The 20,577-nt window shown below is 40.0% G+C and overlaps 5 protein-coding genes across 6 annotated transcripts in view; 3 read left to right on the top strand and 2 right to left on the bottom strand.

Moving 5' to 3' along the window:
* The window catches only part of ppp2r2ba (protein phosphatase 2, regulatory subunit B, beta a), a 41,245-nt gene extending 37,182 nt beyond the window's left edge, over positions 1-4,063 (bottom strand). Inside the window, exon 1 of the mRNA XM_085475115.1 lies at positions 3,100-4,063. Within this exon, the coding sequence (XP_085331241.1) occupies positions 3,100-3,178 (79 nt within the window). The 5' untranslated portion in view covers positions 3,179-4,063. The remainder of the gene's footprint in view (positions 1-3,099) is intronic.
* A 164-nt stretch (positions 4,064-4,227) lies between these two features.
* On the top strand, positions 4,228-7,752 carry rpl26 (ribosomal protein L26). The gene is made up of 4 exons (XM_085475134.1): positions 4,228-4,311; positions 4,979-5,150; positions 5,246-5,386; positions 7,587-7,752. Exons 2-4 carry the CDS (start codon positions 4,983-4,985, stop codon positions 7,713-7,715), a joined length of 438 nt encoding a protein of 145 aa, XP_085331260.1. The 5' UTR covers positions 4,228-4,311; positions 4,979-4,982; the 3' UTR covers positions 7,716-7,752.
* Positions 7,753-10,324: 2,572 nt separating this feature from the next.
* Positions 10,325-12,233, top strand: atp6v0e1 (ATPase H+ transporting V0 subunit e1). 2 transcript variants are annotated; one of them, XM_085475156.1, is made up of 4 exons: positions 10,325-10,551; positions 11,057-11,104; positions 11,660-11,783; positions 11,875-12,233. In XM_085475156.1, exons 1-3 carry the CDS (start codon positions 10,448-10,450, stop codon positions 11,751-11,753), a joined length of 246 nt encoding a protein of 81 aa, XP_085331282.1. In that variant the 5' UTR covers positions 10,325-10,447; the 3' UTR covers positions 11,754-11,783; positions 11,875-12,233. The 2 variants fall into 2 exon arrangements, with proteins under 2 accessions (XP_085331282.1, XP_085331288.1); XM_085475162.1 differs by having other exon boundaries at positions 11,878-12,233.
* Positions 12,234-12,482: 249 nt separating this feature from the next.
* bnip1a (BCL2 interacting protein 1a) lies at positions 12,483-16,521 on the top strand. Its single transcript, XM_085475146.1, has 6 exons — positions 12,483-12,610; positions 13,830-13,922; positions 14,021-14,112; positions 14,194-14,298; positions 14,774-14,892; positions 15,081-16,521. Exons 1-6 carry the CDS (start codon positions 12,530-12,532, stop codon positions 15,275-15,277), a joined length of 687 nt encoding a protein of 228 aa, XP_085331272.1. The 5' UTR covers positions 12,483-12,529; the 3' UTR covers positions 15,278-16,521.
* A 1,304-nt stretch (positions 16,522-17,825) lies between these two features.
* nkx2-5 (NK2 homeobox 5) lies at positions 17,826-19,538 on the bottom strand. Its single transcript, XM_085465808.1, has 2 exons — positions 19,147-19,538; positions 17,826-18,649 (listed from the first exon to the last, which is right to left on the bottom strand). The coding sequence occupies exons 1-2, from the start codon at positions 19,493-19,495 to the stop codon at positions 18,036-18,038; spliced, it is 963 nt and encodes a 320-aa protein (XP_085321934.1). The 5' UTR covers positions 19,496-19,538; the 3' UTR covers positions 17,826-18,035.
* Between the last annotated feature and the right edge of the window lie 1,039 nt (positions 19,539-20,577).

The raw sequence follows: 20,577 nt of genomic DNA on the forward strand, positions 1-20,577 counted from the left end.
CTGCCAGGGTAACAACAACAGAGCAGGATGTAAGATAAGGGAATGAACACACACACAAGCATATGCGATGTTCCTCAAACACAAACACGCTGTGTTCTTCAAACAGAAAACTCCAACTCAGTGTCATGCTTTGTCAGACTGTCGACAGAAGTTCCCCTCCGGCAATGCCACGAAAAGCTCTTACAAATAAAAAAACCACGATGTAGCAAAAATACACAAATGCACATGCGTGGCACGAGACACGTGTCAGCTATACCTAATAATCACAGAGACTTGACACAGATCTAATCTTCAAAAGTTTAATTAATTAATTAAAAATCACTTCCCTTTTCAGCTTTTTTCCCCCCTAGCATAATAATGTACCACAGGTTTCCCCTTAGACACTACAGCCAATAGACGAGGAAGCTGATGCAGGACTTGCTCTGCTGATTGATGGCAGTTTGAGATGTGGTGAGATGTCAGTTGGGGGTTGCACTTTTTCTTTTTTTCCTGACTCAAACACAAAGTATCAGCAAAGAGAGACACACATATGCAGTCCCTTCAGAAAACTTGAAGACTTAATCCATCACACCCCTACTGACAGACTCATGAAAAAAGGAGAAAAGTGAACACCAGGGGACAAAAAAAGACAGATAAAAGCCACAGAGAGACCAATGCAAACTTATAAACTTATACAGGGAGGCAGACAAAAGCTTGCAGTGTATCCCTCAGAGACTGGACCCAGGTGAATCCGAATGATGCTGGCACATTGCTCTCTACAATGGCCCAGATAAACAAAGAGAACACACACCGACACACACACCATGGTCAGTGCAGTGCTTATATAATATATTTTCCACTAACATGGTAACTGCACACTCATCTTCCCTGCGGTGAACTCCGCTCAGCTGGAGCGGACATGAAGGAGGACTACAGTGATGCACCACCCAGCTTCCTTCAGACCAGCATGTCTGAATAAGGGGCAATAAATGCCAACAAGGTCAAAACGGGACACGCGAGCAAAAGCTTTTACGCAACGCAAGCGCATGCATAGATTCTAGCACAAAAACATCTACCTTCTCTTACTTTTTAAAACACACCCAAACACATAGTGTGCAGAGGTATTTATCTCTCTTTTTCTTTCTTTTGTTTTTAACACATCATATTTCTAAGGTGATCTGCTGTGTCATCTCACTCTGCTGGCCTCCAGCACATGAGATTCAACATCTCTTACTCCTGCTTTCTCCATACAACTGTTTCATATTTCTTCACACAGGGAGCAGCACAGGATCGTGTATCATATTACTGAGGCTGAACAAGGCAGCCGTGGTTTTTTTCTTCTTCTTCTTGATCTATCACTTCCTCTATTATACCACTCTCTCATGTCAGGCGGAGGGATGGAGACTCAGAAAGTGAGTAAACAAGCTTGGAGTGAAGGCAGTGAAAAACATTTTGTATGTTGGCCGCACCTCTTAACATCGGGGAGCTCAAACTGGGTTGTATTTGCGATCGAATGCAGTAATGATAAACATTTCTATCATATTTACGCCATGTGATCATGGTGAGAAACTAGGCTACAGGACAAGCAGGTCAATTTATATTTTACAAGATAAATATAACAAATTTATTAAAATCCACATATGTACACTCTGAGTATAAAAGAAATGTTTTCCAAACTCATTTGTTAAAAACCTTTTTTGTAAGTTATTTTGTTGTGATTCACATTTTGTGCAATGCATTGCTCCTGATCTCATTAATAGCCTGCATCCAGTATTAGATAAACACACTTTAAACCTTGGACCTTGGATTTTATACAGATTCAACATTAGTGTGGCCGATATAAATAAGATGAAGTTTATTGACGTCAGATACTGATGTTTATCTGATGTGTTGTGTCACTTTTGTGCTGATTAAATGTTCAAAAGCTGTGTGATGGAGATCTAAATGACTTTGAAACAGGTATATGTTCAAAATGCACTCAGATTTACTTCCACTGCACAATCAGAGCTAACAAAAAACAAAATAAACTGGCACTGGCTATGAGGCAAACTGTTAGCCATAATTTCACATCTGATGCCGCTTTAAGTGCTGTAATTAATGTTTGATATTCATACTTTTAATGGCTAATCAAGATTAAATTAGCCAGAAGGATGGGGGGGAGAAAAATGAAATTTAGGACCGGGAAAGATCTGTGATGAAATAGAGAAGACATGTAAAAAGTGCAAGAGTAGGTAGCCTCAAGTGCTTCTTCTTCTTTGGTGAATATATACAGTATATAGGTCAACTCTACATGCTGTGAAAGACCTTGTTGATGCCCACAACATACTGGGATGTACAGTGTATCACACTATCTTCCCTTCTACCAGAAGGCTGAGGGCAGAGCGCACACAGGAAAGAGGGCAACCATGCAAAGCTAAATAATGCAATGCCTCAGTCTCCACATTATGACCTAGTAAGTGGTTGGTTATACAAACACTCAGACCCTCTTGGGCTGTGTCTGACAGCACAATCAACAGGATTATGAAGTCATTTCTCGGTCTAACGGCATGTCAATTCACCATTTTAACTTCAGGGACTCCAGAGGAATAACTGGAATGGGTGAATGTGAGAGGTTTGGGCGATATCTGGAGATGCCTAGATGCTCTTGAATTAAGTGATCTAGGCAGTGTGAGCTGGTGAAATGAATGAGAGAACCATGAGTAAGGAGCAATGTGGGTACTTGTCATGCAACTCCACAAACTGACTTTCTCTCTTGGCATCCTGTAGGCCTGTGTGTTGACACCTTTAAAGGGAGCAAAATGCGAATGGAGTGATACTGTTTACAAGACACAGTCTCTCTCTCTCACACACACACACGCACACACACACACAGAGCCTTGGAACACTTTCTATAATTTGCATCAGAAATTGAGAAAGGGCTCCTTCAACTTCATGCATAGTGTCAAATCTGCATTGGTCTGGGTTAACTACTGGTTAAGCCTTAGCCCTTCAAGTGGCCAGCCTAACTTCTGCACATGTGTATCATATGTGCAGCAGCATAAAAACATTGATGTCACAAGGCACAAACTAAGCGACTCACAGACCCGTGAAAGCCACCCCCGGTTAAGCGTTCCACCCTACCTTCGGTGTGGCAAGTGGAGGACAGGATGGTGCTCGGAGGGCGGAAGAGATACGGGAGATAACGGGAAAAACATTTCATCTTCTTCTCCGGTGCTTGCTAACGGGTGTAGAGCGCTGCGTTGCGGGCTCCACATCCGCACTGCTGCCGCCGACAGCCAGCCACAGAGGATCCGGGGAGGTTCGGAGAGGAGGAGGGGGGAGTGAAATAGGCTCTGTCCGCGGTGCAGGGGGGCTATGACAGCATCACTTTTTCACAGGCAGGCAGGGAGGCAGGCAGGCAGTAGGCTCCGGTAGATCTGCGCTTCACCCGGGGAGCGAATAGCGCACGGTGTCAGCGCGTCTCCGCTTCGGCAGGTCTCTCCGTGTATGTGGGCGAGTTTGTCTGAGCAGGACAGGGGGTCGCTTCTGTCCTCTTATCATGGGAGGTCAATGTATGTGTGGTCTGCTGGTGTGAACACCCTCCTCGTGTTTATTTCTCAGTGTATTTGGGTTTAAATAAAATAAAAAAAAGAGCAGGAAAAGCGCAATTACATCTGCGAGAGCCAGGAAGTTTTGCCTTATAAATTTGGTAGTCTGTTTTATATTAAATGTAGCTAAGGGCAAATACTTTGATTGGAAATTACACTGAATGTTTTTTGGGGTGTGTATTACCGATAGAACATGTGTTTTGCCGATCTATTAGTGCTACTCACACTTATCCCTGATGCCTAAAAGAGGGTTGTGTGGTGCACAGAGCCCAGAACTTGATGAATCATAGACAAAACTTGTTTGTAGACCAGGTTACCGATTAACTAAGTTTAGCGCCATCTTGTGGAAATATTTAATGTAGCTAGAAAACACAAGTTATAACGTCACAAAAAACAAACCTAGTAAACATCGTTGTGCATGTTTACTAAAAACGCCCCTGCAATTTTATCAACTAAAAATTATTACGTGGCATTATTTAAAAAATAAATTTGTTATGGTGAATAAAAATCTTAACGGTCACCTTCTTTTAGTCGAATTTAACTCCTCGTAGCACACGCAGCACTTAAACAAGTTTCAGTACGACGAAATTGTGTCATCTTTGCCAGACCCCTCTGTGTTTACGCTTGCGTTTATCTGTGTTATCATTTTAAACACTGACTTCTCGCGAGACTTGAGTGTGAACTAATGCCAGCGGAAGTAGTTTGCGAGTCTCTTTTCCGCCGGCCATAGAGGAGCAAAGGCAGGGTAAGAATTCCCGGCAGATGAATTCGCCAAAGTTATCGTTATCCATCCTGCTTTTAATACCACTGTGTGTCCGTATACAAGTGTAAACCCCACATATACTTCAGTACAATTAAAAATCAGCGAATATTGGCTTCGTGTTGACGATGGATTACTAAATAAACGCTGTCAGTAGTTGGTCTCCCTGTTAGGTCCTTCAGTATCCGCATGTCGGTTAGCGATAGTGAACCAGCTCTACTCCTGGTGCTAGCCTTTAATATTTGACCAATTTTACATTCTGTAACTGTAATGGGCTTTTAAAAACATTGTTTTGGAAGTGTGTAGTTTGTTCAACCACTGTACCGAGTTTATGTTGCAGAAATATCCCGCTTCGGTCTGACGGCTATCTTATGCTAACTACTTGAGCTAGCTTAATAGTCGCCTTTAAAACGTAGCACAACCTAGCCAGGTACCTAATACAGCAAAATAACACACATAGTGGACATTCTAGGTTTGGGTTCTCAGTTGCTTTATGTGGTGTCGGAAGATAGTAGTGTGTACTTTAACCCTACATTCTTATATTTTCTTAAAACTGTCGATCCTGATCCACAATTTGAGTGGACTGTTTTGCAAGCAAGTGCAGCCTTTATCGCCTGGGTTTGTCAATGTGCCATTACTTGTTTCTTTACAGCATCATGAAGCTCAATCCCTTTGTAACATCCTCCCGTCGCAAGAACCGTAAGAGGCACTTCAATGCCCCCTCACACATCAGGAGGAAGATCATGTCTTCCCCCCTGTCGAAGGAGCTCCGCCAGAAATACAACGTGAGGTCCATGCCCATCCGCAAAGATGACGAAGTCCAGGTAATGTGGTTTGTATTGCTGAGGGGTTCTTTTTTATAGCTGATGTGCAACATGTTAGGCAGATTAGTCTGACCTCCTTGTGTATTTACATACAGGTTGTCCGTGGACACTACAAAGGCCAGCAGATTGGCAAAGTAGTCCAGGTCTACAGGAAAAAGTATGTCATCTACATCGAGCGTGTGCAGAGAGAGAAGGCCAATGGAACAACAGTCCATGTCGGCATCCACCCCAGCAAGGTGAGACGTAATTTAATAGATACTGAGTTTGTGTGAGTAGACTTGTTCCGTGGTATAGTCACACATGGTGCTTACTGGCTTCATATCTGTTTGGTTTGTTTGTGTCAGGAAGATGTAGTCTTGAGCTTTTCATGTCACAAGCTCTTAAGCTGATCAACACAAATTCAATGTGGAGGGTAGCTATATAAGTATTTCTTGGGTATTTTGGGGTTCTTAGTGTTTTTTATCTATTGTAATTTTGAAAGTTGAGGTATTTTAGCTCTTGATGTTTGTTTCTTTTCCTAACAGCTGGCTCAGAGCCCTGTTCCAAGAAGCATGTTCAACAAATAAAGTTTATATATAAACTTTGAGTTTAAGTCTAAGATCTGCAACTCTTAAGCTGTGTCCACACTGAAAACAATTGTCGTGTTGTGCCTTTTAGCCGTATTCTTCATTCTGTGGTAGTCTTTTCAGTCACTGGTCTGAAAGTGTGAGGGGTCCCACCTACTTCACATTGATAACAGTTACTTCACTCAAAGTCGACAAATATCATTCACTTTTTGTTGTCTGCTTACCAGATTGCTTTGAACTGCTAAAGATTTTGGTTTCAGAACAGCTGATCAGAATATCTTCATTGAACTTGAGTGTTCACCTTTAGTTAAGCACATGCATGAGTAGAAAAAATGTAAAGGAAGCCATCAGTGGAGCTCTGACACCCAGAATCATAGGATCGTGGGATTCCAGCATTTTCCTCATGTCTGGATTAACAAACCGAGGGATGTTTGCTAAATCTGCTTCCATGAGTGGGCCCCAGTCACTACAGTTGTAAACTTCAATAGCATTCAGGTGCTTGACTCTCTCATCTTGCAGTCGGACAGACTACTTGACTAGTTGTGGTTGTGTGGGACGGTAGTAGCCAAAGGCGGTGTGTGTTGTGATCTGGAGATTGTAAACTGGTGTTATGGTTGATGTCGTTGGCATACTCTCTGCACATGTATGCAGAGAGCAAAGTAAAGTGGAGTCAAATTCCTTACTTGTTAAGCACAAACCAAATAAGGGTGACTCTGATGTATCTGATTCTGCTCATTGCACTTCAACGCCACCTTAGACCCATTTAAATCTGGATACTGGGTGTTGTCCAGTCGCTGTAGTCTGCTGCTAAATTGATACATTTTCAAGACTCAATCACTGCATTAGTGCTGGTAAAGAAGAAGTCAAAACAAGTAAACATTTTTATTATGGAGAATTTTTCAACTGCTGCGGTAGTATCCCGCTGTGCTATTGGGAAATCCCTATGTTCCTGAAGTTAATTTATCAAGGGACCAACTCACTCCCACTTGTCTCCAGTGAGGCTGCAGTGTTTTCAAAAAGAAAAGGAAACTTTACATCGAGCCCAAATGACACCAAATCTCACTATGCACCAGCAACTCACTAAGGACTTCTTTTGTGGACAGTCTAGGATTACTAGATATAAGAAGATGCCATATCTAAGCCAGACTTCAGGTTTCTATATTACACGTGTGTAAAGCTGCCTGTTGGGCTAAGATTTGCTTCTAACTAATTATGTCTTAATCCTGCTCCCGGGTGCACACCCTAAACTCTGATTACAGGTAGACTTGAGAGAAATTTCACTTGGTATTTGACACAGTGTTTCATCATACTCTGACACTTGGTGTTATGAGCACTGAAATTGAAAAATCAAAGTGACCAAATAACATTTTGTGAAGTGCAGTTGCTCTGGTTTAGCTGGATTATAGATTTTTTCTTTCTTTTTTTTTTTAAATTTGCTGATGCTGTTCGGTTTTAAATTGCAGTGTAATGCATTAAACTACCACAGAACCTCTTTCTGTCAGTTCTGTAAATCTGTAAACACTGGTGGATAGCTGAAGCAAGTACAGAGCTAATGGGAGAGCATGTGACATCCTAGATGCGGAACATTAGTAATTTAAGAAGAATTATATTTGAATTTCAGCATGTCCCTTTTGATTCAATTTTTTATTATTTTTTTATTTTTTTAAACGTAAACTGGAAAAGCAAGATTTTCCTTGTAGAGTAAAAATAATAATCCTTGGTTACAAAAACAGTGGGAAATGTTTCAATTATTAAGCAATGTCTTTTTGTTAAATTTTATTAAAGAGATTTGAAGGTAATTTCAGACATATTGCTGATGTATCCATGAGAGAATACATGTTTGTTTACCAAGATGTTTTTGTGTCTGCAGGTGGTCATCACCAGGCTAAAGCTGGACAAAGACCGCAAGAAGATCCTGGAGCGCAAGGCCAAGTCTCGTGCTGATGGAAAGGAGAAGGGCAAATACAAGGAGGAGACCATTGAGAAGATGCAGGAGTGAAAATGATCTTTTGCTATCAATAAACTCTGTAAATGGACCTCATGTTGTCTGTCATATTTTCGTTGTAACGCCCTAAACTCGGGAATGTTTTTTAATGTTTTATTTTAAACATGCTTGTCTTTTTTATGGAAATTAACACTTGGGTATACTGTATGCCTTCAAAGTCATGTTCAAATCTCTAAACAGCACACTGTATTATAAGGAATTTAATGAATTGGCCAGTGCTGCTGCTTAATTAAAAACAAGCTGTGGCCAAAATTGCATAGGTTTATTGTTTAAAAATGTTAAAAGTGAACTACACAAAGAAATGTTCTTTAATTGCACAATTAACTGCAAATATGAGTGTAGTTTTGTTACAGGCAAGGAAATTCATGTGACTGACTACACACCACCTCAGCTTCTATGTTAATTGATTTCACTATGAAATGATGAGGTGAAAATCCAAAATACTGTGCAAGAAACAAAAAAATATTTCAAAGCATTTAAGCAAAAATATGGAAACCCAGCATTTGCTCTAACAGATCCAGATTAATATACTTTATGGATCCTCCAAAGGAAATTACTTTTAAGGCACCAGGATAAAGGATAAAAATGAAATCTTATATCCTGACAGGTGTGTTCACCTGTCACAGAAGAAGAGAACAGTAGGAAACCATTTTGGTTTTAAACGAGCTGATGAATGAGGATTGTGGTGACCGTGATGGGCTGTCCATGGTGGACAGCAGGTAATTCAGTAACCTCTTGATCCTCACTGAATGCCTCTGGGTCCCTGCTGCCATCTCTGACAGTGTTTGAGAGGGAAGAAGAAAAAAATAGATTTTGCAAGAAATTTTACATTAAATTTAGCGAAACTAAAACATCATAGGAGGAGAGGCTACCAATTGAATGAAAAAAAGATATACAGGTGAAACTCGAAAAAATTTGAATATCGTGCAAAAGTTCATTTATTTCAGTAATTCTACTGAAAAAGTGAAACATAATAAAAACTCATTACATGCAAAGTGAGATAATTCAAGCCTTTATTTGTTAAAATTTTGCTGATCGTGGCTAACAGCTTGTGAAAACCCCAAATTCAAAAGCTCAGAAAATTTGAATATTGTGAAAAGGTCCAGTTGTAGGCTCAAAGTGTCCCACTCTGATTAGCTAATTAATCCAAAACATCTCCAAAGAGTTCTTGAGCCTTTAAATGGTTTCACAGTCTGGTTCAGTAGGAATCACAATTATGGGGAAGACTGCTGATCTGACAGTTGCGCAGAAAACCATAATTGACACCCTCCATAAGGAGGGAAAGCCTCAAAAGATAAGTGCAAAAGAAGTTGGATGTTCCCAAAGTTCTGTATCAATGCACATTAATAAAAAGTTATGTGGAAGGGAATGGTTTGGAAGAAAAAGGTGCACAAGCAGCAGGGATGACCAGAGCCTGGAGAGCATTGTCAGGGAAAGGTCATTCAAAAGTGTGGGGGACCTTCACAAGGAGTGGACTGAGGCTGGAGTTGGTGCATCAAGAGCCACCACACACAGACGGATCCTGGATTTGGGCTTCAAATGTCATATTCCTCTTGTCAAGCCGCTCCTGAACAATAATGTCAGAAGTGTCTCACCTTGGCTAAAGAAAAAAAGAACTGGTCTGTTGCTCAGTGGTCCAAAGTCCTCTTTTGTAATGAGAGAAAATTTTGCATCTCATTTGGAAACCAAGGTCCCAGAGTCTGGAGGGAGAATGGAGAGACACACAATCCAGGATGCTTGAAGTCCAGTGTTAAGTTTCCACAGTCTGTGTTAATTTGGGGAGGCATGCAGGTGTTGGTCCACTGTGCTTTATTAAGTCCAGAGTCAAGGCAGCTGTTGAAGCTGAAGCTGGCTTCATTTTCCAGCAGGACTTGGCACCTGCCCACACCTACAAACGTACTAAAACCTGGTTCAATAGATTCTCTATGGGGCATTGCCAAGATAAAGATGAGAGTCGTGAGACCGAACAATGCAGAACAGCTGAAGGCTGCTATTGAAGCATCCTAGTCTTCCATAACACCTCAGCTGATAGCATCCATGCCACGCTGCATTGATGCAGTAATTCATGCAAAAGGGCCCAAACCAAGTACTGAGTACATATGCATGATTATACCTTTCAGAGGTCTGACATTTCTCTATTTAAAATCCTTATTTTATTGGTTTCATGCAATATTCAAATTTTCTGAGCTTTTGAATTTAGGTTTTTCATAAGCTGTAAGCCACGATCAACAAAATTGTAATAAATAAAGGCTTGAAATATCTAAAAGGTGAACCTATATTAGTTTCACCTTTTAAGTAGAATTGCTGAAATAAATGAACTTGTGCACGATATTCTATTTTTTTCGAGTTTCACCTGTATAACAATGTGTAATATTCATATACTATTTTTCACGTTAATGAGAGAAATGTAGTAGAAATAAACATAAATATGGCACAGTTTGTCTTCCAGTTTGTCCGCTTCATTTTATGCATATGGAATATAACCACAAATAAAAGTTGGGTTAAAACGCAAATACTTTTCGCCATTTATTTAATTTAAGAATTAATGAAAACGTTTCACAACACAAGCACTTTGAAATTTGCAGTGCAGTCCCTCCACTTCCTCTTTCTCCGGTTCACAGTCATGTGATACGTGTTGCCTTCTGCGTGTCGTCGTCGGCTGGGCAGCATACATTTAGTTGAAAGTTTATACCTCTGAAGTCTTGTGTTTTTAGACGAAACTCACAATGGCAATAACTTCGTTTGCGATCGCGATTTCCGTGATGACTGTGTTCTGGGGTATTGTTGGAGGAATTGTGCCTTGGTTTATCCCCAAAGGACCAAACAGAGGGTAAGTTGGTTAGCTTAGCTCCCCGGCTGGCTATAAGGAGTTTACGGAAGGTTTTTATGTCAACGTTGTATTATTTTCTTAGTTTTTATACAAACAGGTGAAGTGTGCGTGAGCTAAATTTACTGTTGGCGTTTTGTAAAGCTGTTTATTACACTTACATATCACCTTTAAACCCTGTTAGCTACTCTAGTTACTAAAACTTAAGAGTTAGCTAACTAAAGCTAATTTTACTCTGGCTTCGTGCTAAAGTTCCTCACACCCCTTGGCAGTGAATCCTGCTCTTGTATTTCAGTACATAATACGACCATTAATGGATTCTATTTTTGGAAAAAAAAATGCCAAAGTCAGTACAACTTCCTTTATTTGTCTGATTTTCAGTTGCATCACGAGATCCAGCTCGTGAATGTGGATGAATGGCTGGATGTGTTTTAAATCCAAAAACTCGCAGACATTAAATATTAGATGTGCTGTTTATATATTTAAAATGTATATTATTTCCCCACAGTGTGATAGTGACGATGCTGGTGCTAACTGCAGTCTGCTGTTACCTTTTGTAAGTATTCACCATCAGGATTCCTTTTTTTTTTTTTTTTCCACAGACAGGCACACACACACAGTGGTACTATATATATCTAAAAACAATAGAGGAAGCCTGCAATGAATCAGGCCTATAATATAAATGGCTGAAGTGAGCAGTCAGTTAAATATAAGAGAACTATCTTCTTGATAGGTGATTAATGCATTTGGATAATTACAAATTGGTCCACTTCTGTTGCTCTAAGTTAATTGATGCACGTTGCTTGAAAATAAAGCAGACTATGCGTATCTTATTTAAGTCATAAATTATTTACATTCACAGTTTTGAATGCATCTGGTGTTTTGTTGCATGCTGGCAGACAAAAGGGGGCAGTATAGTCACAGTAGTGTTACAGCCATGTGAGGTTAATCTCCCAAATGCCCCCCAAGCTTGATGCTGTTATAATAAACCCAGGAGCTGGTTGCAGTGTTGTGACAAACCGTGGTGTTCATTCAAGATGACATTTTTATTAGAGAATATGATGTGAGTGTTTTGTTTGTGATCTTGATGGTGTCCTCTCTGTTCACCCAGCTGGTTGATAGCCATTCTGGCCCAGTTGAACCCGCTGTTTGGGCCTAGCCTGTCCACTGATGTTATTTGGTACCTGCGCTATCACTGGCCTTAATTTGCCTTTCTGGGGCTCCCAACCCTTAAGGTAAGCTTAAGACTATACCTACATGCTACTTTTATGTAATATATTAATACTTGGATGCCTCTCGTCTAATGTTGTGTTATTATTCTCTCAGCAGCAGGATGACCTTGCAGTGCTGCACACCAGTGGATGTTTGCCATTGCAGAGATCAGTTGTCCCCAATTGCCTTAAAACTCTGAACCCTGTATGATTATTGAGTGGCACCAGTGCCTTGTGTATATAATGACTCCCAAAGGGCTGTGAGATCTGTGTGGATGTGCTGTGACCTAAATTAAAGTAACATTTCCTTGTTGCAGTTTTGTTTATATATTATGTACATTGTGTTCAACAATATTGTTAGCATGGATAGCAGTTGTTGTGTGAGTGTGTGTGTGTGTGTATGTATGTGTGAAGTTTGTGTCAGCTGGTTCATCAGATAATTAATAAATTAATAAACAAATCATTCATCCATAATTGTTTGTAATTATATATTTTTTTCAAATATAAAAGTGTTCCTTTCTACATAATTATGTTGAAAGTCATTTACACATTAAACACATTTATGTCACTAAAATATTTTCATAGGGCATAGAAAATGCTGTTGTTTTTTTGTAATTTATCTGAAAAAAATGACCCCATAAAACATTTTTCATGCAGTCATTATCGTTGACGTTTTTTGCGTAACAAAACACGTCAAACAGCGACGTTGACGTACGGACTTCAAATTGGCCTCTTTGCTTTCCGTAGCTCCAGCCGGCTACGTTGGCAACATGGCGTCGTCAGATGTCCACGTCCGAATATGCGAACAAGAAATACTCAAATATGACTTGGAAATTAAAGCTCTCATCCAGGTGCGAATATTTCTTTGGTAAGACTGCTTAGTGCTGCGACGGGACACGTTATTTTTTGAGCGTGTCACATAGCGGAGTTGTATTAACTTGGCCTGATTTTATGAGGTGTAGCGACCGTCTCCGAAAGCCTGCACCGGAACATTTTCTATCAAAGTTACAAAGAGGCTGTAAAAAAAGAATATTTTCAGCCAAGATTTTATGAACAAGATGTTGTAATAATAATGTAGATAACCAGCCGGTGTTGTGTTGCGCTAACTAGTGATTTCCGGTATATACCAAATGATGATCCTCCCAAAACAGGTCACTTCTTTATTTTATATATAACCCCTTCATAAATCCCCTTGACTGCAGCCCGTTTACATTATAAGCAAAACGAATACTTGCCATAAAAACACATCTGAGATCACTTTTTGGTACATCACCTGTATTTAAACTGTTTAAAATAACTTAAAGCTCTAGTGTGTTAAATATTTCTATCATGAATAATAGAAAACCATTTAGATTCAGAAAATTGAGATTGAGATTAAACAGCTCCTTTTTGTAGGAGAGATGTGGCCAAGAGGCTAAGAAATATTTGCAATGTTTCTTATTTCTTTATTCTCTGTTTTTAATTCCTGTTGACTACAACCTGTTTATCGGTGTAAAAAAAATCTTTCTGGCAGCAGGTATTTAGATGTTTTCATTTAAACGAAGGATTAATGTAACTTATGGACCTAAATAAAAATCTACCTACGTTAATCTTTTTCAAGTAGTCAATGGACAGGAAAGCAATTCAATAAAAGGCGCGCTGGAAAATCAAGCATTATTTTCCAAACATGTACCGGATCAAGTGCCTCACTTTTGCGACACTAGTAAGCACAAGGCAGTGTAGGACCATATTTGGTAGAAACTATTCATATTTTAAAATGATTTTAGAGCATATTTAAATATAAATGGGTAAGTTAAACTCTATTTTGCAAAACTTGTCAAAAAATATTAGAAAGCTGGTTAATTTGGGGGGAAGTGTCGATAAATAAATACATTAAAAAAATCCGCTTTGCAGGAAAAAGTGAAAATAGTTAAAAGGTGAGGAGGAGGTCTAAAACAGTGCGAATTCCACAGTTCAGCTTGAGAAAGCAGTGTTAATATGCAGAACAGCTGTCGTTTCAACATGTGAACAGTAACAGCAGTGTAGCAATGAAATGTCATGACTTTTATCCTTGGTTCAACATTTTACCAGGATATCAGTGAGTGCACAGGCCCTCAAAGCAAGCTGACAGAATTAAATGGAGAAGTGAAAAAGAACTTCCTCAGCTTAAGACTACGGATTCAGGTGAGAGATTTTTCCCAATTAATAGGCTGTACATCGGTTGCTTGAACTTTTTTTTCTTTTAATTGTAAGCCCTTGTGGTTGTTTTGCTTCCATGTTAGGACTTTGAGCAGATGGCAATGGAGCAGGACAAAGAGTCAGACAAGCAGGCCTTGATGACTCAGGTAGAAGGCCACAGAAAACAGATGCTCAGGTAATGCATTTTGCCCACTTTAACACTTTAAAAGTCTACTTAATAAAAGCTTATTCATTTTCTTTTTTGTATTTTTTGCAGTAACCAGACAACCTGGAGGAAAGCCAACCTGGCCAGCAAACTTACAATCGACAACATGGAAAAGCAGGCCCTTCTTAATGGAGCTGATGATTCTGTGAGACAGAGGTGAGCTGAAGATTGTCCTAATATTTAAAGACCACTAAATCTCAGCTTTGCACTTAAGCAACGTTTGCTTAAATGCAAAGAAAAAAGACTATCGGGGAGCGTGCTTTTTCTTTACGTGCCCCATTTTTGTGGCACAATCTCCCTCAAGATATTAGGCAGGCATGCTCGGTGGAGGTTTTTAAAGCTAAGTTGAAGACCCACTTGTTCACCCTATCCTACATGTCTTAATTCTATGCCATTTAGTTTTAAAATTTTTTATTGTTTTTAACTTTTATTATGTTTTTAACTTGTTATTGTGTTTTTAACTTGTATTGCTGTGTATCGCTTTTATTTATTTATCTCTTTATTTTCAAATAAAGAGATAAAAATATTATTATTATTATTATTATTATTATTATTAGTATTATTATTATTATTATTATTATTATTATTATTATGTGATGCATTCTGTTTGCATGCATTCTTTTTAAATCAGGAAGATGACCAAAGAGGGTCTGGCCCAGACCACCAGCGACATCACCGAAAATCTTATGAGCATCAGCCGAATGATGGCCCAGCAAGTTCAGCAGAGCGAGGAGACCATAACGTCACTAGGTTGGTGAATGAACAGTATCCTGTTGTTTTGATATACTTGTTTAATTTTAAATGGCATTAAAGCATTCTTGTTTATTGAGAGTAATTTAACAGGTTATACTGTGTTAATGCACACACTCGGAATATAATGTCTATTTATATCAGTGACAAATGTGTAGCCCCACATTTTTTTTCTTTTCTGTTTAAAGCAACCTCCTCCAGAACGATCCAAGAGACAAATGATGAGTTTAAGACAATGACAGGGACCATTCAGATTGGGAGAAAACTCATCACCAAGTACAACCGGAGGGAGCTCACCGACAAGCTGCTCATCTTCCTGGCGTTAGCTCTGTTTCTCGCAACAGTGCTCTACATCCTAAAGAAGAGACTGTTCCCCTTCCTGTAGACCAGAAGGGTTCTCCCGTGAGCATGAATGGTACTTTCCATAGTCAGTGGGAATGATTTAAACAACTCTGAATGCTGCGTGCTATGCTAGACGCATTACGGCGTCTGCACGGCAGAATGCGAACCGCTTACTTGACTGAACTGAGACGCTGCTGAGAGTGAAATATTGTCCACACAGAGGGAGAGCGACCTACAGGCCTGCAGCTCAGAGGCAGACTAAAGGAAAAAAAATATTTTGGCTTCAGGATGTAAAACGTGTCTTTGTGTGAGGGGAAACTTGTTTGCTGATTATTATGAAACATGAAATATGGTACAGCATGAGTAATATCATGGTTTCATTTGGAAAAAAGAAAAGTCATTTTTAGCTTCAACAGTTTTTTTATTGGCAAGTCAATCACTGAACTATTAAAGTAGCATGCAATGCTATTAATTACTGTTAATTCAAGGCAAAAAATGCTATGTAATGACATTATATTACAGACATATATATTTGGGATCAAAACAAGGCCTGTACATGTTTTTGCATCACCAGTGGAAACCAAGCCATTTACCACGATCCAGTTTCCCACAATTACTGTTAATAACGTTCCAGCTTTATATGTAAATGCTATTTGTGGGAATGCACTGTGCAACTTACATTACTGTACTCCGTAATGATGAATTAATGTTGTTTATGTGAAAAGAATATTTAAGTACTTTTTTAACTTTATTATGATTCAGGCTCAATTGCACTCACTCCTCACTGTGTTTTCCTACTTGAACAGCACTCGTAGGTTGTATATACACTTCTAACTGTCCCTATGTTTATTCACTTGGCATGCAAATCAAAGTAAAAAAAAAACAACCCTTTATTAAGTGTAAGACTGGATGCAGTCTGCTCCGTCTCTGCCGGTGTGGCTCTGCAGCAGAGCAGAAAAGCTCCGAAAAGCACCAGCAGTGTTCGCACTGGCAGAGATAGGACAGCATGCAGCCCTGCCTTTCTTCAGATAAGACCCGGAAAAGCAGATTATTCCAACCTGTTTCCCTCTCCCTTTCCAGCGTGAGTGGAGGGTGAGGGATATTTTTAGGTTTGTGTGGCGCTGTTATCTGACGTTCCCTTTTCAACACTACAGAGGAGAGGGTGGCCAGAGAAGCCACATGACCTTGCCACCCTTTGGGCAATTGCCTGGCATTGCTGTTTCATTTTTATTATTTGTAAATGTCATCGCTAATTATTAATAAACACAGTGGCTCCCGTCTTCTTTAGTGTGTCTCAAATGTGCATTTGTCACTGTATTGTTTACAGTAAGATAGCAGACAATAGAGTATGTGTGAAGAGACCTGAGAGATGCCTAAGCATCTCTTACTTGTGTAAAGTGGCGGCAGTTGGACAGAGCCAATTTCCAGCCTGTTCGTATAGCCACACACTTAGACAAAGCCTTTGGCTCTCTGTCAAGCAAATTGGGCCATTCTTGCATTTAGCACCAAGATACTGACAATTGAGTGTTTGGGTTTGTATCTGGATAAGTGGGCAGAGGTCTCTGAAGTGTACACGACACCACACTGATGGTGTAAACACGGGGATCGGGTGGCTAATGGGAGACCTCTGCAACTTCACATTCATTTAGTAAATTTGACTTTATAGAGCTTTGGTATTGTTAGTATTTAATACATCATTTTGATACTGGGTGTATGTTCAGTTGGAGAGTAACAGCTGTGTTACAATAAAAAGCGAAAGGTTATATTACAGTAATTTTCAGTAATCCAGTGTACTGTCCATAAAAAGTTACATATATTTGATCTGGTCACACCTTGTATTTGCCACCATGTTTCCAAGTTCAGGGAATAAGACTATTGACTTTCAGGAACAAAGAGAAGATGAAGAAATAATTCATATAAAATTTATCTACATAAAAAACTGATCATTCGTTTCAGGTTTTCCGTATTGGAACCCAGTTTGAAACATTTTAAAAGGTCAAGGTCACGGCTAGTCAAAGCAACCTTATAAACATGTGTAAAAAGTACATGCAGCTGACAGTAGGTTGTAAAAAAAGTGTAAACATTTAACAACCTTTTACCTTGTTGAAGCCTACTGAATGAAGCTTTCTAATAGGTACTTGAGCAGTTTAACCAGAAACAAACCATGGGGTGGTTTGATAGATGTCAGATTTTTTATTTTATTTTTATGCATGTTTACCAGTATATAACCCACAGGTGTGCATTATATGTGCTGTTAAAATTATCGTTTTTTTATTGGATGATTTAGTTGAATTCTTGTGGGGGGTTTGTGATGTACAGTTAGATAACAGAGCCAAAACAGACACGATGAGGACGTGGTTGTATGCTAAAAATTTTAATGATAATAATAATGGTAGTAACAATAATAATATAGAATACATATACAATTATATCATATAATTAAGTTGTAAGTTGTTTTGTTTTCCACCGAAAATACTTTTCGTAAAAAGAAATATGTAATAACCACCTTAAGGAAGATATGGAAAAATAGAAAGTGAAATCTGGCAATTTTTAAAATTAAAAAATGGCATTTATTATGTTGTTTTTCGCTCAAATTAAATGTGCGCTGAAAATAACTTAAAATGTAACACGTTTAGAGGAAAAACTGGTGCTGAATTCAAACGGAAACTACGAGAAATAATTCATCAAATATAAGTAAATTACACAAACTCCTCAATGTTTTAATTCGTTGGTATACACGCATGCAGTCATAAAATACTATTAAGGTAAATTAACATCTTTTTTTCTTCTTCTTCTCTTGTTTACCACGTCCTAATGCCGTGTAAGGAAGACACCCCGTTACTGGAGGAGTATGTGTTCTGGACGTTACTGAAATCCCCTACCCCAAAGTTCATGTAATTGCCGTTGCTGGAGGTACCTTGCATAGTCTGCATTGCGGCTGCGGGGTAATTGCATGCATAGTTCGTGTTGCAGCTGGAGCCGGTGTAGTTGCTGAAGGCTGTGTAGTTGTTATAACTAAAATGGTTAATGTGACCCATACTGTAGGAAGGATTGTAGCTGGTCGCGTCACTCGCGAGACAGGGCTTCCCATCCCTCACCAGCACCGGCACCGACACCCTCCTGGGCGGCGGCAGGGACACCATCTCCAGGCTCTGGTCCTGCTTCTGCCGCTTGCACTTGTACCTCCTGTTCTGGAACCAGATCTTCACCTGCGTCGGGGTGAGTTTGAGAACACCGGCGAGGTGATCTCTCTCCGGGGCCGAAAGGTACCGCTGCTGTTTGAAGCGGCGCTCCAGCTCGTACACCTGTGCCTGGGAGAAGAGGACCCGGGGCTTCCTGCGCCTCCGAGGCTTGGGCCGGTCCTGATCATCGGCCTTTATGTCCTCCACAGACTCTGACGGAACACTGAATTCGCCTGATTAAGACAAACACAGACAGAAAAAGCACAGAGAAATAACTGAATTAGATTAGAATTCTTCACGATTTTAGAATTTATATTCATATTTTTTATTTTGCGCTGTTATAACGATCATAATAATTGGCACAGGTTCGGGCAGATTGCCCGGCCATCCGTGCGACCAATCATTCCTAATATGATTTACGCACAACGCTATGATTTGTCATTTCATACCAAAGACGTCAATGATAGTTTGGATTTTATTACATTTTTCAAATTAATTTTCAAATCAGTATTAAAGTTCACCAACTTTCATTTATGTTTAAATTTCAAAGGTTTCGTTTTAGGGCCTTTGTCCAGCAGCCCCCGTTTTTCTTGTGTACTTTCTTGTGGTACTTATTGCTTTAGTGAAGATAACATTCAGAGAATCTGCCATTATTCAAATCAAGCACATGTGTATCCAGGCCTAGGTTTAATGGGCCTCCAAACTAAAGACAATTCTTTCTTTAGCTCACCTTTTCTTCTTTTCCCCTCAAACGCATCAGATTTTCCACCCTTATCTATTTCCATCTCCATGAGGGATTTGCCATAAAAGGTAGAAGCAAAGTTAAGTGCATTGCCTCTGCCGGCTCTGGAGTCGTGTGTGTCCTCTACAAGAAGCGAGGCGGCGGTGGACGAGATGTCCCGGAGAGGCTCCTGCTTCATTCGGCCCAGCATACAAGAGGAGGAGGAGGATGTCGCCACGGTGCAGCAGTCCATGCGAGAACAATCGTCCAAAGAAGACGCCAGAACGTCATGAGTCTGCTCCAAGTTTAATATATCCTTAACAGAGAAGGGAGTGGACGTGCTAGGGCTGGGAAACATTGTCAAAAACCAGAAAAAGAAAAATAATCTGTTAATCTGTCACATGGAGGCCAAAAAGAAGTCACCAAAAAAAAAAAAAAAAAAAACCCCAAACAAAAAACCCCACCTTTCCTTCTTGGATTTACGTATAAGTTTGGTATACCGGACTGTTCTTGAGTGAAGTGTGCATTTTGAATGTCAACTCTGACTCCAAACTTTTTTCTTGGCCCCTCTCTCTCCCTCCTTTCAGTGACGCAGAGAATGAGGGAGGGACGGGGGATCCAGTGGGACCTTGAGCTCTGGTACTCCCATTTACTGACGTAAAGTGATGTTTGGTAGGTTGCATGTTAGGCCTGATGTTGGTCATAGGTCTATTTCTTAATTTGCAGCAAAGTAGCCTGCTTAACCAGCCTTTATACTCTGCCCAGAGCAAATAGGATTGCTCTAAATATTCCACTAAATCAGTACATCCTTTCATCCTGTTGGAGAAACACATCTTATTGTGCTTTGATTGAGGATGTCACTGGTTTATAAAGCTTCTAAATGAAGTATCCATCTCGCCGGATAGTGTTTAGCACTGCTGTAGTCCATTACGCACAATACAAGCTCCGGATGTTTATACAGGTCTTCAAGTACCAAATAAATAATTTATCTGACATACACATCAAAAACTTGCATTAGCGACCACTGACTTGCATTGTTTAACTTTCTGGGTGGAATCAAAATCCATTAATGCGCCTAGATGGTCGTCTGCGCGTGTGTGCTTGGGGTGTCGGCCCGTGGCTCTTCTGAGGGGAAACGGAGCAGACAAGCGTCAAGAAGGAGGGAAGCAGACAACAGGTTGGGTCCCTGAACAAGGAACCTGAAACCAGGAGTGACATACTCTGCTGTCTGCCTCTAAGAGATTTTTGGAGACGCTGTCTGTCTTATCGGGACGTGATAACAGATGACAACAAGCTCCCACCCAAGCTGCAGGCCGGGTTATCCTAAAAAAGTGTCATGTGTGACACTTTTGTCTTATGGCAGTCAGAAAGTCCCAATTCGTTCAGCCGGGTTTACATTTTCTGTGCATCTTCTCTGTCCTGTTAAATACAGGCGCACTG

Source organism: Copadichromis virginalis, linkage group LG2 (genome assembly GCF_057382275.1).
Source record: "Copadichromis virginalis isolate Kocher_CV1m ecotype Utaka linkage group LG2, C_Virginalis_male_GT1.1, whole genome shotgun sequence".
In the NCBI taxonomy this organism is placed as follows: domain Eukaryota; kingdom Metazoa; phylum Chordata; class Actinopteri; order Cichliformes; family Cichlidae; genus Copadichromis; species Copadichromis virginalis.

Excerpts from the sequence above, each read along its gene's own strand:
- rpl26 (XM_085475134.1), top strand. The coding sequence starts at position 4,983 with ATGAAGCTCAATCCCTTTGTAACATCCTCCCGTCGCAAGAACCGTAAG. Across the intron at positions 5,151-5,245 it reads GCAAAGATGACGAAGTCCAG|GTTGTCCGTGGACACTACAA; the intron begins GTAATGTGGTTT and ends ATTTACATACAG. Across the intron at positions 5,387-7,586 it reads TCGGCATCCACCCCAGCAAG|GTGGTCATCACCAGGCTAAA; the intron begins GTGAGACGTAAT and ends TTGTGTCTGCAG.
- atp6v0e1 (XM_085475156.1), top strand. The coding sequence starts at position 10,448 with ATGGCAATAACTTCGTTTGCGATCGCGATTTCCGTGATGACTGTGTTC. Across the intron at positions 10,552-11,056 it reads CCCAAAGGACCAAACAGAGG|TGTGATAGTGACGATGCTGG; the intron begins GTAAGTTGGTTA and ends ATTTCCCCACAG. Across the intron at positions 11,105-11,659 it reads GCAGTCTGCTGTTACCTTTT|CTGGTTGATAGCCATTCTGG; the intron begins GTAAGTATTCAC and ends CTGTTCACCCAG.
- bnip1a (XM_085475146.1), top strand. The coding sequence starts at position 12,530 with ATGGCGTCGTCAGATGTCCACGTCCGAATATGCGAACAAGAAATACTC. Across the intron at positions 12,611-13,829 it reads AAATTAAAGCTCTCATCCAG|GATATCAGTGAGTGCACAGG; the intron begins GTGCGAATATTT and ends ACATTTTACCAG. Across the intron at positions 13,923-14,020 it reads GCTTAAGACTACGGATTCAG|GACTTTGAGCAGATGGCAAT; the intron begins GTGAGAGATTTT and ends CTTCCATGTTAG.
- nkx2-5 (XM_085465808.1), bottom strand. The coding sequence starts at position 19,495 with ATGTTTCCCAGCCCTAGCACGTCCACTCCCTTCTCTGTTAAGGATATA. Across the intron at positions 18,650-19,146 it reads TGAGGGGAAAAGAAGAAAAG|GCGAATTCAGTGTTCCGTCA; the intron begins GTGAGCTAAAGA and ends TGTCTTAATCAG.